Source organism: Galeopterus variegatus, unplaced genomic scaffold (genome assembly GCF_000696425.1).
Source record: "Galeopterus variegatus unplaced genomic scaffold, G_variegatus-3.0.2 Scaffold1955, whole genome shotgun sequence".
Lineage (NCBI taxonomy): Eukaryota > Metazoa > Chordata > Mammalia > Dermoptera > Cynocephalidae > Galeopterus > Galeopterus variegatus.
Window position 1 is genome coordinate 173678 of NW_007728066.1, and position 11292 is coordinate 184969.

An 11292-nucleotide genomic window follows, 5' to 3' on the forward strand; every position below is an offset into this window, starting at 1 on the left:
CCCCCCCCCGCTCCTGCTCTCTCCGCCTAGCCTTGTCCCCTCCCAGCTGCCTGCTTGCCAGGGGTAGTGAGCCGGCTGAGCGGCATGGAGACGCCGGAACTTCGGGGGGCCCTGGCTCTTCTCCTCCTTTGCTCTTTTGCATCTGCCAGTCAGGACCTGCAGGGTAAGCCTGTCTCCATCCTCTTAGACCCTTCTCTGCCTCCTCCTCATTTGCCCCCAGCCCAGATAGCAGGGAACATGTGGGCCAGGGGAGAGGGGAAGGGTCCTGAAACTGAGCCGGAGGAGAGTTACACTGTCTAGAATTGGTGAAATTATGGCCTGGTGGGGAGGAGTGGGCACCAGAGAATGGTGGGTGAGTGGGAACTGGCCAGGGTCAGGCATAAGGCCAGGGCAGAGGACTCAGGAACTGGATGCTAGAGCTGCCTGGCTGGGTTGGTGTCTGAGCATCTGCAGGCACCCCAGGGTCTGGGATAGCAGCGTGAAGAAGGGTGTACTGTGTGGGTCCCTGTGCTTCGTCCCCCAGGTCTCCTGGCCGCCGAAGGACAGGACAGGGGTGGAGACCAAGAGGTCTGGGCTCTCCCGGAGGTCTGGTGGAAGGATGGGCCCATGGGTGTGGGAGAGGTAGCTGGAGCAGATGACACAGGCATAGATTCTTTACTGACTGGAGGGGAAACCGCAGATTGGCCAGGTCACAGGAGGCAAAGGAGCCAGGTCCTGCATTCCCGTGGGATAGAGCCCAGACGGTGGGAGGGTTGGAGCTCTCAGTGGGCAGCTGTTCTTATCCAGAGTGAGTGTGCTGAGCCCCCAGGATGGGAGGAGCACTAGGGGGTAGAATAAGCCAAACCAGCAGTGGAAAGAGAAGCTGCTTCCCATTTCTGTGCAGTGGGCACCAGGTGCCACTCCTGCCTGGAATCAGCAGTGTCTACCTTGCGCCACCTGGTGGGGGCATCTTATGTGTGCAGGGTGCTGTTTCTGTATTTCCAAGTGAGCCTCTGGCCTGCAGGTTCCCAGAAGATGGTAGTGGGCAATAATGAGGTAAAGGGAGGCATATATGCCTCTGTGCTCTGATAGCAACAAGGGCTGAGTTTTGAGAAGGTGACTAATGCTGCATGGTTGTGAGGGTGGGGGGTGATGAGAGATGCCCCACCCCTGAGGGCTCAGGGGAGAGGGCAGGCCTTACCATTTGACCCCTTTCTCTGACCTTGATAATCCTTGCCTGGCTAGTAATTGACCTGCTGACTGTGGGCGAGTCCCGGCAGATGGTAGCTGTGGCAGAGAAGATCCGGACAGCCCTGCTCACTGCTGGGGACATCTACGTCTTGTCCACCTTCCGCCTGCCCCCCAAGCAGGGTGGTGTCCTCTTTGGCCTCTACTCTCGTCAAGACAACACACGATGGCTGGAGGCCTCTGTTGTGGGCAAGATCAACAAAGGTGACTGAGGGGCATTTCCTTTCTTGCAGTGGTGATCCCCCTGAACACTCACCCTCATCCCCACTCCCAGTTGCTTCCTAATTCTCCTTGGCCTCCACTGGGGACAATGGCCCCATCGGGTTGTGCCCAGGCATCAGGGGGCAGTGGTATTGGGCGCTTAGGAGATGCCTCAGGAGGCCAGGTACCAAAACAATAGAGTGAGGCCTGATATCTATAGAGATGGGAGGTTGTACTTAGGGATACCTAGAGGTAGGGTGAGACATTCTCTTTGCCCCAGCAGTGATATAGAGAAGTTCTTCAGATCTGTGGGACAGTTTGGTGGGTACAGAACCAGCTGCCATCCCAGGAGAGGATAGAGTGATCTGATGCCACTGAAGACTAAGAAAATCATAGTCTGTAAACCAATTTGAGAAACATTTATTGTGTATCTTTTATGTATAAAGCATTATAAGATACATATAAGATACATATGGATAAGATACATAGCTGAATTAAGGATGGTAGCCCTTGAGATGTGGTATCCAGAAGAGTTGATCCAAAGCTCACCTGGGAGACAGGGAATGGGGGACAGTGCCAATACTGACCTCCCCTCCTGGGCAGTACTGGTGCGGTATCAGCGGGAGGATGGCAAAGTCCACGCAGTGAACCTACAGCAAGCAGGCCTGGCTGATGGGCGCACACACACAGCTCTCCTGCGACTTCGAGGTCCGTCCCGACCCAGCCCTGCCCTGCAGCTCTATGTGGACTGCAAATTGGGTGACCAACATGCTGGACTTCCAGCACTGGCCCCCATTCCTCCAGCAGAGGTTGATGGGCTGGAGATTAGGACTGGACAGAAGGCTTATTTGAGGATGCAGGTGAGCAGAGAGGACCCTCTGAGTTTCTGTAGAAACAGAGTTTACACCATTGGGGGAGGAGTTGATAGATCCTCCCACCTTACTCTGCTGCTATCCCCCCAGGGCTTTGTGGAATCTATGAAAATTATTCTTGGCGGGTCCATGGCCCGGGTAGGAGCCCTGAGTGAGTGTCCATTCCAAGGGGACGAGTCCATCCACAGTACAGGTAACACGGGGACTTCTGCTAGCTGACACTGGACTACAGGTCCTATGATCTTTGGTGACTCCCTATCCACTCTACCTCCATCCCTCTTAACACCCATTTCTTTGGCTCACCTATTCCTGAGGTTTCTGACCCTATTACCCCAAACCTTTCATCTCTGACTCTATTATCATCCCAGGAGGTATAGGTTAAAAAAAAAAAAAAATTCCGGGGCCGGCCCGGTGGCGCACTGCTACAGTGTGCCGCTTGGGAAGCACAGCAACCCTCCCGCCGAGGGTTCGGATCCCACATGCAGACCGGCCGCTCACTGGCTGAGCGAGGTGCGGGGGCAACACCGAGGGTTGCGATCCCGTTGCCGGTCCCGGTCCGGTACGGGCGCGACACTGAGGGTTGCGATCCATTGCCGGTCACGACAAAAGACAAAAAAAAAGAAAAAAATAAATTCCCTGTTCAGGTCATCTCACCTACCAGGGTGGCCAAAATAATAAAATGATTGAAGAGAAGAGTGTAACTATGAGGAACTTCGGGTGAGGCAGGGGAGGAAGCAGCAGCTAATTGCTTGGTCTTGGCTGACTGAGATACTGGTCTGACGTCTTTTTAAGCTCCCATTGGCAGTTCTCACCTACCAGCAGTTTCTCTGAACATTGCCCATCTTTCTGCCTGGTCTTTCTGACAAGGATGTTCAGAGGCTTTTACCTAAATAAGACATCCATTTTCCCCAGATATTTCAAAGAAAGAACTCTCGAAATGTAAGCTAGGGAAGGAGGGAGGCAATGGAAAGTATTGGGGTCCTGGCCCTGCTTTGGGTCACCTCTCACTTGGATCCCTTGTGCCACTATCATTTCTGGGAATAGGGAGTGTTTGAATTTTGACTTCCTGTGAGGCAACTCCCTTAGGTCCATTGCCCAGTGGAAAGAGCTGGTGCTGCTTGCCTGTCACCTGTCCTCCCACCATCCAACACCCCATCTTTATTCTGAGGCTCCAACCCTCTGTCCTTGTCCCTCTCTTCCTTCCTCCTCACCAGCCAGGCCCCTCTTCACATCTCTATCCCACTCCCCTGACTGTGTTTTCTTCTCCTCTCCAGTGACCAATGCACTGCACTCCATCCTAGGTGAGTAGGCCACAATGAAGGGGTAGAGCATGGATGGTGAGAGCCCCTGGCTTTGGCAGCTGCCTGAAACAAACTCTTCTGTCAGGAATGGGGTGGGTTTTAAAGGTAGGGGTTGGGCAACAGTGGCAGGAGCTGGCTTATTGCCCAAGGAGGGGCCAGGGCTGGCACCCCAGTTCTGAGCCTCTCCACACCCTGGGCCCTGACAGGGGAGCAGACCAAGGCGCTTGTCACGCAACTCACCCTCTTCAACCAGATCCTGGTGGAGCTGCGGGATGATATCCGAGACCAGGTTTGGGTGGGCCAGTGAAGGGTGGTACTGATTCCGAGGAGGGGTGGGAGATGCCAAGAGCTGACTCATCCCCATCCTTTTGTCTACCAGGTGAAGGAAATGTCCCTGATCCGAAACACCATCATGGAGTGTCAGGTGTGCGGTGAGTGGGAGAGCAGGGGAGGGTTCCAGATGGCATCACTGTGCTCTCCACCCCATGGCTTCAGCTTCCCCTTCCAGTGATTTGAATGGTGACCTCTGGGTGGCTCTGACTGTGCCCGCCCCCCAGGTTTCCACGAGCAGCGTTCCCACTGCAGCCCCAACCCCTGCTTCCGAGGAGTGGACTGCATGGAAGTGTACGAGTACCCCGGCTACCGCTGTGGGCCCTGCCCCCCAGGCCTGCAGGGCAATGGCACCCACTGCAGTGACATCAATGAGGTGGGAATGGGCAGAGCCCAGAAGGGTGCAGCAAGCTGGGGTGAGGGTATCAGGAGGGGCACAGGAGGGTAGGATGAATGTTGGTCAGAAGCAGAGGAATCTGGGGTTTAGGAGAGGTCAGACATCAAAAAAGTGTGAGATGGGAGGGAGACAGAAGGTCTGGGGCAAAGACTGAAGGGCTGCACAAGAGAAGGAGCTGGGGGAGTGGCAGGGGAAGTTTGAGTTGGCTAGGCAGGAGCATAGGAGAGAGCAGGGGAGCCCAGAGGGAGGCTGGGGGTGGGGATGAGATGGAGCACAATGAGGTGGGGTGGGGAGAGCTGCAAAAAGTGGAGACCAGGAGTGATGAGTTCCCCTGGGGAGGCCTGACCTCTGCCTTCTCATCTGGCCTCCAGTGTGCTCATGCTGACCCCTGTTTCCCGGGCTCCAGCTGCATCAACACCATGCCCGGCTTCCACTGTGAGGCCTGTCCTCGAGGGTACAAGGGCACACAGGTGTCTGGTGTGGGCATCGACTATGCCCGGGCCAGCAAACAGGTCAGACTGGGTAGTGTGTATGAACAAGAGATTTTGGCCTTGCAGAGGCCAGGGGCTTTTGGGTTGGACATGGAACCCTTGTGATAAGTGGGATGAGGCTGGCTTTGCATTGGCTTTCGGTCTGGGCTTAATATCAATGTTCACAGATAAGACCACACCAGTGCCCTCTCCTGTATCTGAGGAGATCCACCATAGGTCTGGTTCCACCCAAAGTCTGCCCCTTCAGGTCTGCAACGACATTGATGAATGCAATGATGGTAACAATGGTGGCTGTGACCCAAACTCCATCTGCACCAACACTGTGGTGAGTAGAGTACCGTGAGTGTGTCTGGGGTGGTAGGAATGTGTAAATGCCGCCTCTTCAAATTTCCTGCTGCTCTTCCTCCTTCCTTAAGGCACCACACAGAGTAGATGTTCCCATGGACCTGGTTTGGAATTCTAGTTCCTGCCTCTTACTAGCTGTGACCTTTTCTTTTTTTTTTTTTTTTTAAAAAGATGACCGGTAAGGGGATCTTAACCCTTGACTTGGTGTTGTCAGCACCACGCTCAGCCCGTGAGCGAACCAGCCATCCCTATATGGGATCCGAACCCGGGGCCTTGGTGTTATCAGCACCACACTCTCCCAAGTGAGCCACGGGCCAGCCCAGCTGTGACCTTTTCTGAGCCTCGGCTTCCTCATTTGAAAAATGGGGCTATTAACTACCTTGAAAGGTTGTCATGAGAACCTTAGGGATACTGACATACCTGGCATAGTTATGCATGCCCATCCTACACCCAGCAGTGGGGTGGTGCCAGTCCCGGGTGCTTGGCAAGCTCACCTACTTCCTAAGACACTACTGCCCCACTCTTAGGGCTCTTTCAAGTGTGGTCCATGCCGCCTGGGTTTCCTGGGCAACCAGAGCCAGGGCTGCTTCCCAGCCCAGACCTGCCACAGCCCAGCCCACAGCCCCTGCCACATCCATGCTCACTGTCTCTTTGAACGCAACGGTGCAGTATCCTGCCAGGTGAGCTAGAACTGGGGCTTGGAAGGAAAAGGGAGAATCGGGGAAAAGGCACAGGACTGGACTGTGGGCCTTCGTGGGAAAGGAAGGGGCTTGGGCCCAGGAACTGGTTGCGGGGGAGAATAGAGCCTTGAACAGGGAATCTATAAGGGGTGTGGGGAGACAGCCCAAACTGCTAACTCTTACCCTTTGTGTTGCCCTAGTGTAACGTGGGCTGGGCAGGAAACGGGAACGTATGTGGGCCTGACACAGACATCGACGGCTACCCAGACCAGGCACTACCCTGCATGGATAACAATAAACACTGCAAGCAGGTGCAGGGGGCAGGTGGGCGATTGAGCATGGGGGGGACCCCAGGCTGGGTCAGGCCAGAACTCATCCATCTTCTTCCTCCCTCTGAACTTTAGGACAACTGCCTTTTGACACCCAACTCTGGGCAGGAAGATGCTGATAATGATGGTGTGGGGGACCAGTGTGATGATGATGCTGATGGGGATGGGATCAAGAATGTTGAGGTGATTCCTAGACTGTCCTCCCACTCCCAGCTTCTCTGCTCTCCTCCTCCTGTTCTGTGTCTCTTGCCTCATCCCACAATCCTACCTCTCCTTGGCCCCTGGCAATTCTCTAGGAAGGGCCCCAGTAGTCCAAATTAGGGAGGGATAAACCTGGTGCCCAGGACAAGGTGGACTACATGGAGTTGGGTAGGTGGGACTGCATGGAGCAGGTAGATGGCCACAGGATGGTGATCTTAGACAAGGATACAGGAACAAGGTGGGTGCAAGATGGCCAGTGGTTTGGGGGAAGATCTGACCCTTCCCCTCCCACCCCTCTGCCCAGGACAACTGCCGGCTATTCCCCAATAAAGACCAGCAGAACTCAGATACAGATTCATTTGGTGATGCCTGTGACAATTGCCCTAACGTTCCCAACAATGACCAGAAGGACACAGATGGCAATGGAGAAGGAGATGCCTGTGACAACGACGTGGATGGGGATGGTGCAGGCCTGGGGCTAAGGGGGTGGCTGGGAGATGTGTAAGAATTTGGACATAGGTGGGGATGAAGCAGGGAGGCTAGGAAGCTTGAGACTGGGGAGTATGCTTGGGGAAGTTGGTCTGGGTGAGGGAAGATTACCTGCAGTGAATGTCAGTGGGAATGTGAGGTAGGGTGTAGGGTTAAGTAGGATGTGGGCTAGAGGGTGAGACAAGGTACAGGCAGATTTCCTGACCAGTTGTCCTTTGGGTCAGGAGACAAAAGCTCAAGGCTTCCACCACCCTAGAAGAAAGAGCATGACATTCTGGTGACAGCCTTGTGCTACCCCCCATTCTTCTAGGCATCCCCAATGGATTGGACAATTGCCCTAAAGTCCCCAACCCACTACAGACAGACAGGGATGAGGATGGAGTGGGAGATGCTTGTGACAGCTGCCCTGAAATGAGCAATCCTACCCAGGTACAGGGGAACAGCAAAGGAAGGGGAGGTGTAGGGGAACTGGTGGATGAGGCCCCGCCCTTTGGATGGGAAGTGGTTAGGTCACCATCTTCAGAGTCATCAAGAGGAGATGGTGAGAACAGGACCCTCTCTCTCAGACAGATGCAGACAGCGACCTGGTAGGGGATATCTGTGACACCAACGAAGACAGGTAGGGTCTTGGCCAAAAGATGCCAGGTCTTAGGGGATATTTTACTTACCTCCAGTATATTCTTAATTCTCCATATGTCTTAGCTTTAATTCTTCACCATTATCGGGTAGGAAGTCATTCTCATAGTCTACTCTCCATTCCTACTATTGGACCTCATCTGGCTTACTATAAGGGGTCTGGTTGGCTGAAGAGTAGACTCCAGAGAGAATCCTAAGCAGAAGAGAGGGGAATGATGGGGGGTGCCATTAGAGCCTTTATTTAGTGCCTGTTCTGAACAGCGATGGGGATGGGCATCAGGACACCAAGGACAACTGCCCACAGCTGCCGAATAGCTCCCAGCTGGACTCAGACAATGATGGACTTGGAGATGAGTGTGATGGGGATGATGACAATGATGGTGTCCCAGATTATGTGCCTCCTGGTCCTGATAACTGTCGCTTGGTACCCAATCCCAATCAGAAAGACTCAGATGGTAAGGCTGGGGGCCCCAGAGAGGGTTGGATTGGTGTGGGCTTTGCTCAGGGGGAGGCAGCAGGCCCTGCTGGAGAACAAGGAAGGGCAGGGTAGGAGAAGAGGTCAGGAATGTAAGGCCCAAGAGGTGGTAGTGTTGGCTAGTGGCAGTGGCCACGGCTTTCCTGAGCACCTAGCCTCACTCTGCCCAGGCAATGGTGTTGGTGATGTGTGTGAGGACGACTTTGACAATGATGCAGTGGTCGACCCCCTGGATGTGTGTCCCGAAAGTGCAGAGGTAACCCTCACGGATTTTCGGGCCTATCAGACTGTCGTCCTGGATCCTGAGGGTGATGCTCAGATTGACCCAAACTGGGTTGTGCTCAACCAGGTACTCAGGGCAGTGGGCTGGGAGGGTGCTATCAGACCAGACTACCAGGTGGGGCCTAGGTGGGGTAGTGTGCCTATATCAGGGATTTTTTCTTTACCATACAACACCAGGGCATGGAAATTGTTCAGACCATGAACAGTGACCCCGGCCTAGCAGTTGGTATGTAAGGAACACCCAGTTCAATCATTTCCGAACAGAGGAATCCTACAGGGGCAGAAGGTTGGGGAGGAAACAGACAGGGAGGATGGGCAAAGAGGCAAGAATGAAGGCAGTGGGGAAAGCTGGCCACACATATGGCTGGCATCCCTTTCCACCCCCACCCCACCGTGGGTCACTAGTAGCTTTGCTACCCCTGACTTTTACCCCCCCGCCCCCGCCACAGGATACACAGCCTTCAATGGTGTGGACTTTGAAGGCACCTTCCACGTGAACACAGTGACTGATGATGACTATGCAGGCTTTCTCTTCAGTTATCAGGACAGCGGCCGCTTCTACGTGGTCATGTGGAAGCAGACGGAACAGACCTACTGGCAGGCCACACCTTTCCGGGCTGTTGCCCAGCCTGGGCTACAGCTCAAGGTCCCCCAACTGCCCAGATTCTCCAACCCAGGGCCCTTTCCCAAGGCTCTCCCCACACAGCCCCAGGGCCCCCACTGCCTGACTGTGAACCCTCTTACCCAGACATCTGGCTTGGAGGTCAAGTCTCTGGGGCTCCAGAGCATTCTCCTGACCTCCTTGACTCCCTTTCCCACCTGCACTTACCGATCTGTTGACTCCCCTCAGTCCGGTCCTGTGGTTGACCCACTGTCTTTGCCAATGCTCCCCAGGCAGTGACATCAGTGTCTGGCCCAGGCGAACAACTCCGGAATGCCTTGTGGCATACTGGCCACACCCCTGATCAGGTACGATTGCTGTGGACTGACCCACGAAACGTGGGCTGGCGTGACAAGACCTCCTATCGTTGGCAGCTGCTGCATCGACCTCAAGTTGGCTACATTCGGTGAGGAGAGGGGCTAAGCCCTCCTAGGAGATCCCAGGCTGGCCTTTTCTTCCCCTTTAGCTGGAACTTGCCAGTGACCTTCCCTCTACTCAATTGCTTGGTGCCACGGGCAGGGACTGTGGCCACGTCTCTACATCTTCCTTCTCACCACAGACAGGAGGACCTATAGTCAATGTTGGTCAAGTCATTCATCCTTTGTGCCCCATTTCCCCCCCTGTAAATCGAGGGCACTGCCCTTAACAGTTCTCTGGGAACCTCTATATACCAGGCGAATCTGGGGAAGGGTACATCACATCAGCCTTTTTTTTTTTCTAAAAAAAAAGATGACCAGTAAGGGGGTCCCAACCCTTGACCTGGTACCGTCAGCACCAGGCTCTCCCAAGTGAGCCAACAGGCCATCCCTATATAGGGATCCGAACCCGTGGCCTCGGTGTTATCAGCACCACACTCTTCCAAGTGAGCCACAGGCTGGCCTCTCACACATTGGCCTCTTAATTGGTACAGCCTAGAACCTGCCTATCGAAGTGTCTGACCTGGAAGGGATCATTTACAGAAGAACAAACTGGGGCCCAGACTTCACAGGCCTCACAGTTCAGCACTTTATCCACAACTTTGTGTTTCCCTCCAACAAGTGCCCCTCGTTCTTAGGGATAACTGTAAAGGGAGGAGAAATGGGTCTTCTTAGAGGCTGGACTTTCCATGGCCAAGAGACCAGAGCCCAGGGATCTGGGTTGGTTCCCCTTTAAGGTGCCTGGGCCGTGGGGTGCCAGGACAAGGGATAAAGGGGGGTGGACAAGAGCCTGGGAATAGGGTGACTTCACCCCCCAGCCTATTGTGCTCATTGTCATGGCAACTCAATCCTCGCTTGGAATGTGGCTGGTGCTTTGAGATGCAAAAGGGGCCGGACAAAGAGCTAGGGGCCCCAGGCCTGAGAAAAGCACCCCCTTCCCTCCCCTTTCCTTTTTCCCTTTCCCTCCCTCCCTTCTCTCTCAGGCCTGGTGACTTCTAAGGGGGCTGGGGATAAGCAGGGTCCTGGGCATGGTGACACAGTGCCCACTGGCACCCTCACCAATGGACACCCCTATCCTGGACAGGGTGAAGCTCTATGAAGGTCCCCAGCTAGTGGCAGATTCTGGGGTGATCATTGACACTTCCATGCGAGGGGGGCGTCTTGGTGTATTCTGCTTCTCCCAAGAGAACATCATTTGGTCCAATCTCCAGTATCGATGCAATGGTGAGGCTTTAGACCAAAATCAACCTTACCCCTCATGCCCCAGTGAGAGAGCTACATCCTCTGACTTTACTTATTTCCCCTTCTTTAGACACAGTACCGGAGGACTTTGAGCCATTCCGGAGGCAGCTGCTCCAAGGAAGGGTGTGAGGAGGTGGACACCAGATTCAGAATCCTGATTTGAAACCCTTTGGCCTTGGGGTCCGTCCTGGAGACCCTGGGGTCTAAGCTCCAGCCCCTCAGCCAAACACAGACCCTCCTCTGGCACCCGTCAGGAGTTTAGCCCCACAGGGGTTGTGACCCCACTGTTCAGGGGATGGGACGTTTTCAAGGGGTATAACTCAGGCACTAACCCCAGGAACAATACCAGTACGTTGCCATAAAGTTCCAGTTGTTTTCTAAGCCAGTGCAATTGCTTACTTTAGGGATTTTTTGGGATATGGTGGGGAATAGAAAGAAACCTATTAGGTGGTAAAGGAGAAAGGCTGGTAGGATGGAAGTTAGAGACCTAGGGGAAGTTTGGCTGAATTTTGGGGTGCAGGTGGGGAAGGTGCTGGATGAGGTTAAGTGAAGGATGGGGTGTCGGTGGGAGGATAGCTAAAGTCCTCCCAGCCTCACTTACTCACGGTGGTAGCGGCGACACTCCAGTCTATCTTAGATCAGTCGGGATCGAGAGCCAGGAGGGCGGGGGCTGCCCCGTTCGGGGTGAGGGGGAGGCCGGGGGGCCGGGGGGGCCGG

At 54.5% G+C, this 11292-nt stretch overlaps 1 protein-coding gene across 4 annotated transcripts; it reads left to right on the plus strand.

The window, feature by feature from the left end:
- On the plus strand, positions 1–10956 carry THBS3 (thrombospondin 3). Of its 4 annotated transcripts, XM_008579783.1 has the most exons (23): positions 1–163; positions 1225–1431; positions 2032–2288; positions 2391–2493; positions 3575–3601; positions 3808–3890; positions 3981–4032; positions 4159–4307; positions 4700–4840; positions 5067–5144; positions 5692–5844; positions 6045–6155; positions 6249–6356; positions 6679–6838; positions 7174–7292; positions 7430–7482; positions 7761–7954; positions 8145–8323; positions 8434–8482; positions 8706–8902; positions 9151–9323; positions 10418–10557; positions 10646–10956. In XM_008579783.1, exons 1-23 carry the CDS (start codon positions 85–87, stop codon positions 10702–10704), a joined length of 2871 nt encoding a protein of 956 aa, XP_008578005.1. In that variant the 5' UTR covers positions 1–84; the 3' UTR covers positions 10705–10956. The 4 variants fall into 4 exon arrangements, with proteins under 4 accessions (XP_008578005.1, XP_008578007.1, XP_008578004.1 ...); XM_008579782.1 differs by having other exon boundaries at positions 85–163; positions 2032–2493; XM_008579785.1 differs by lacking the exons at positions 2032–2288; positions 2391–2493.
- Positions 10957–11292: the final 336 nt, after the last annotated feature.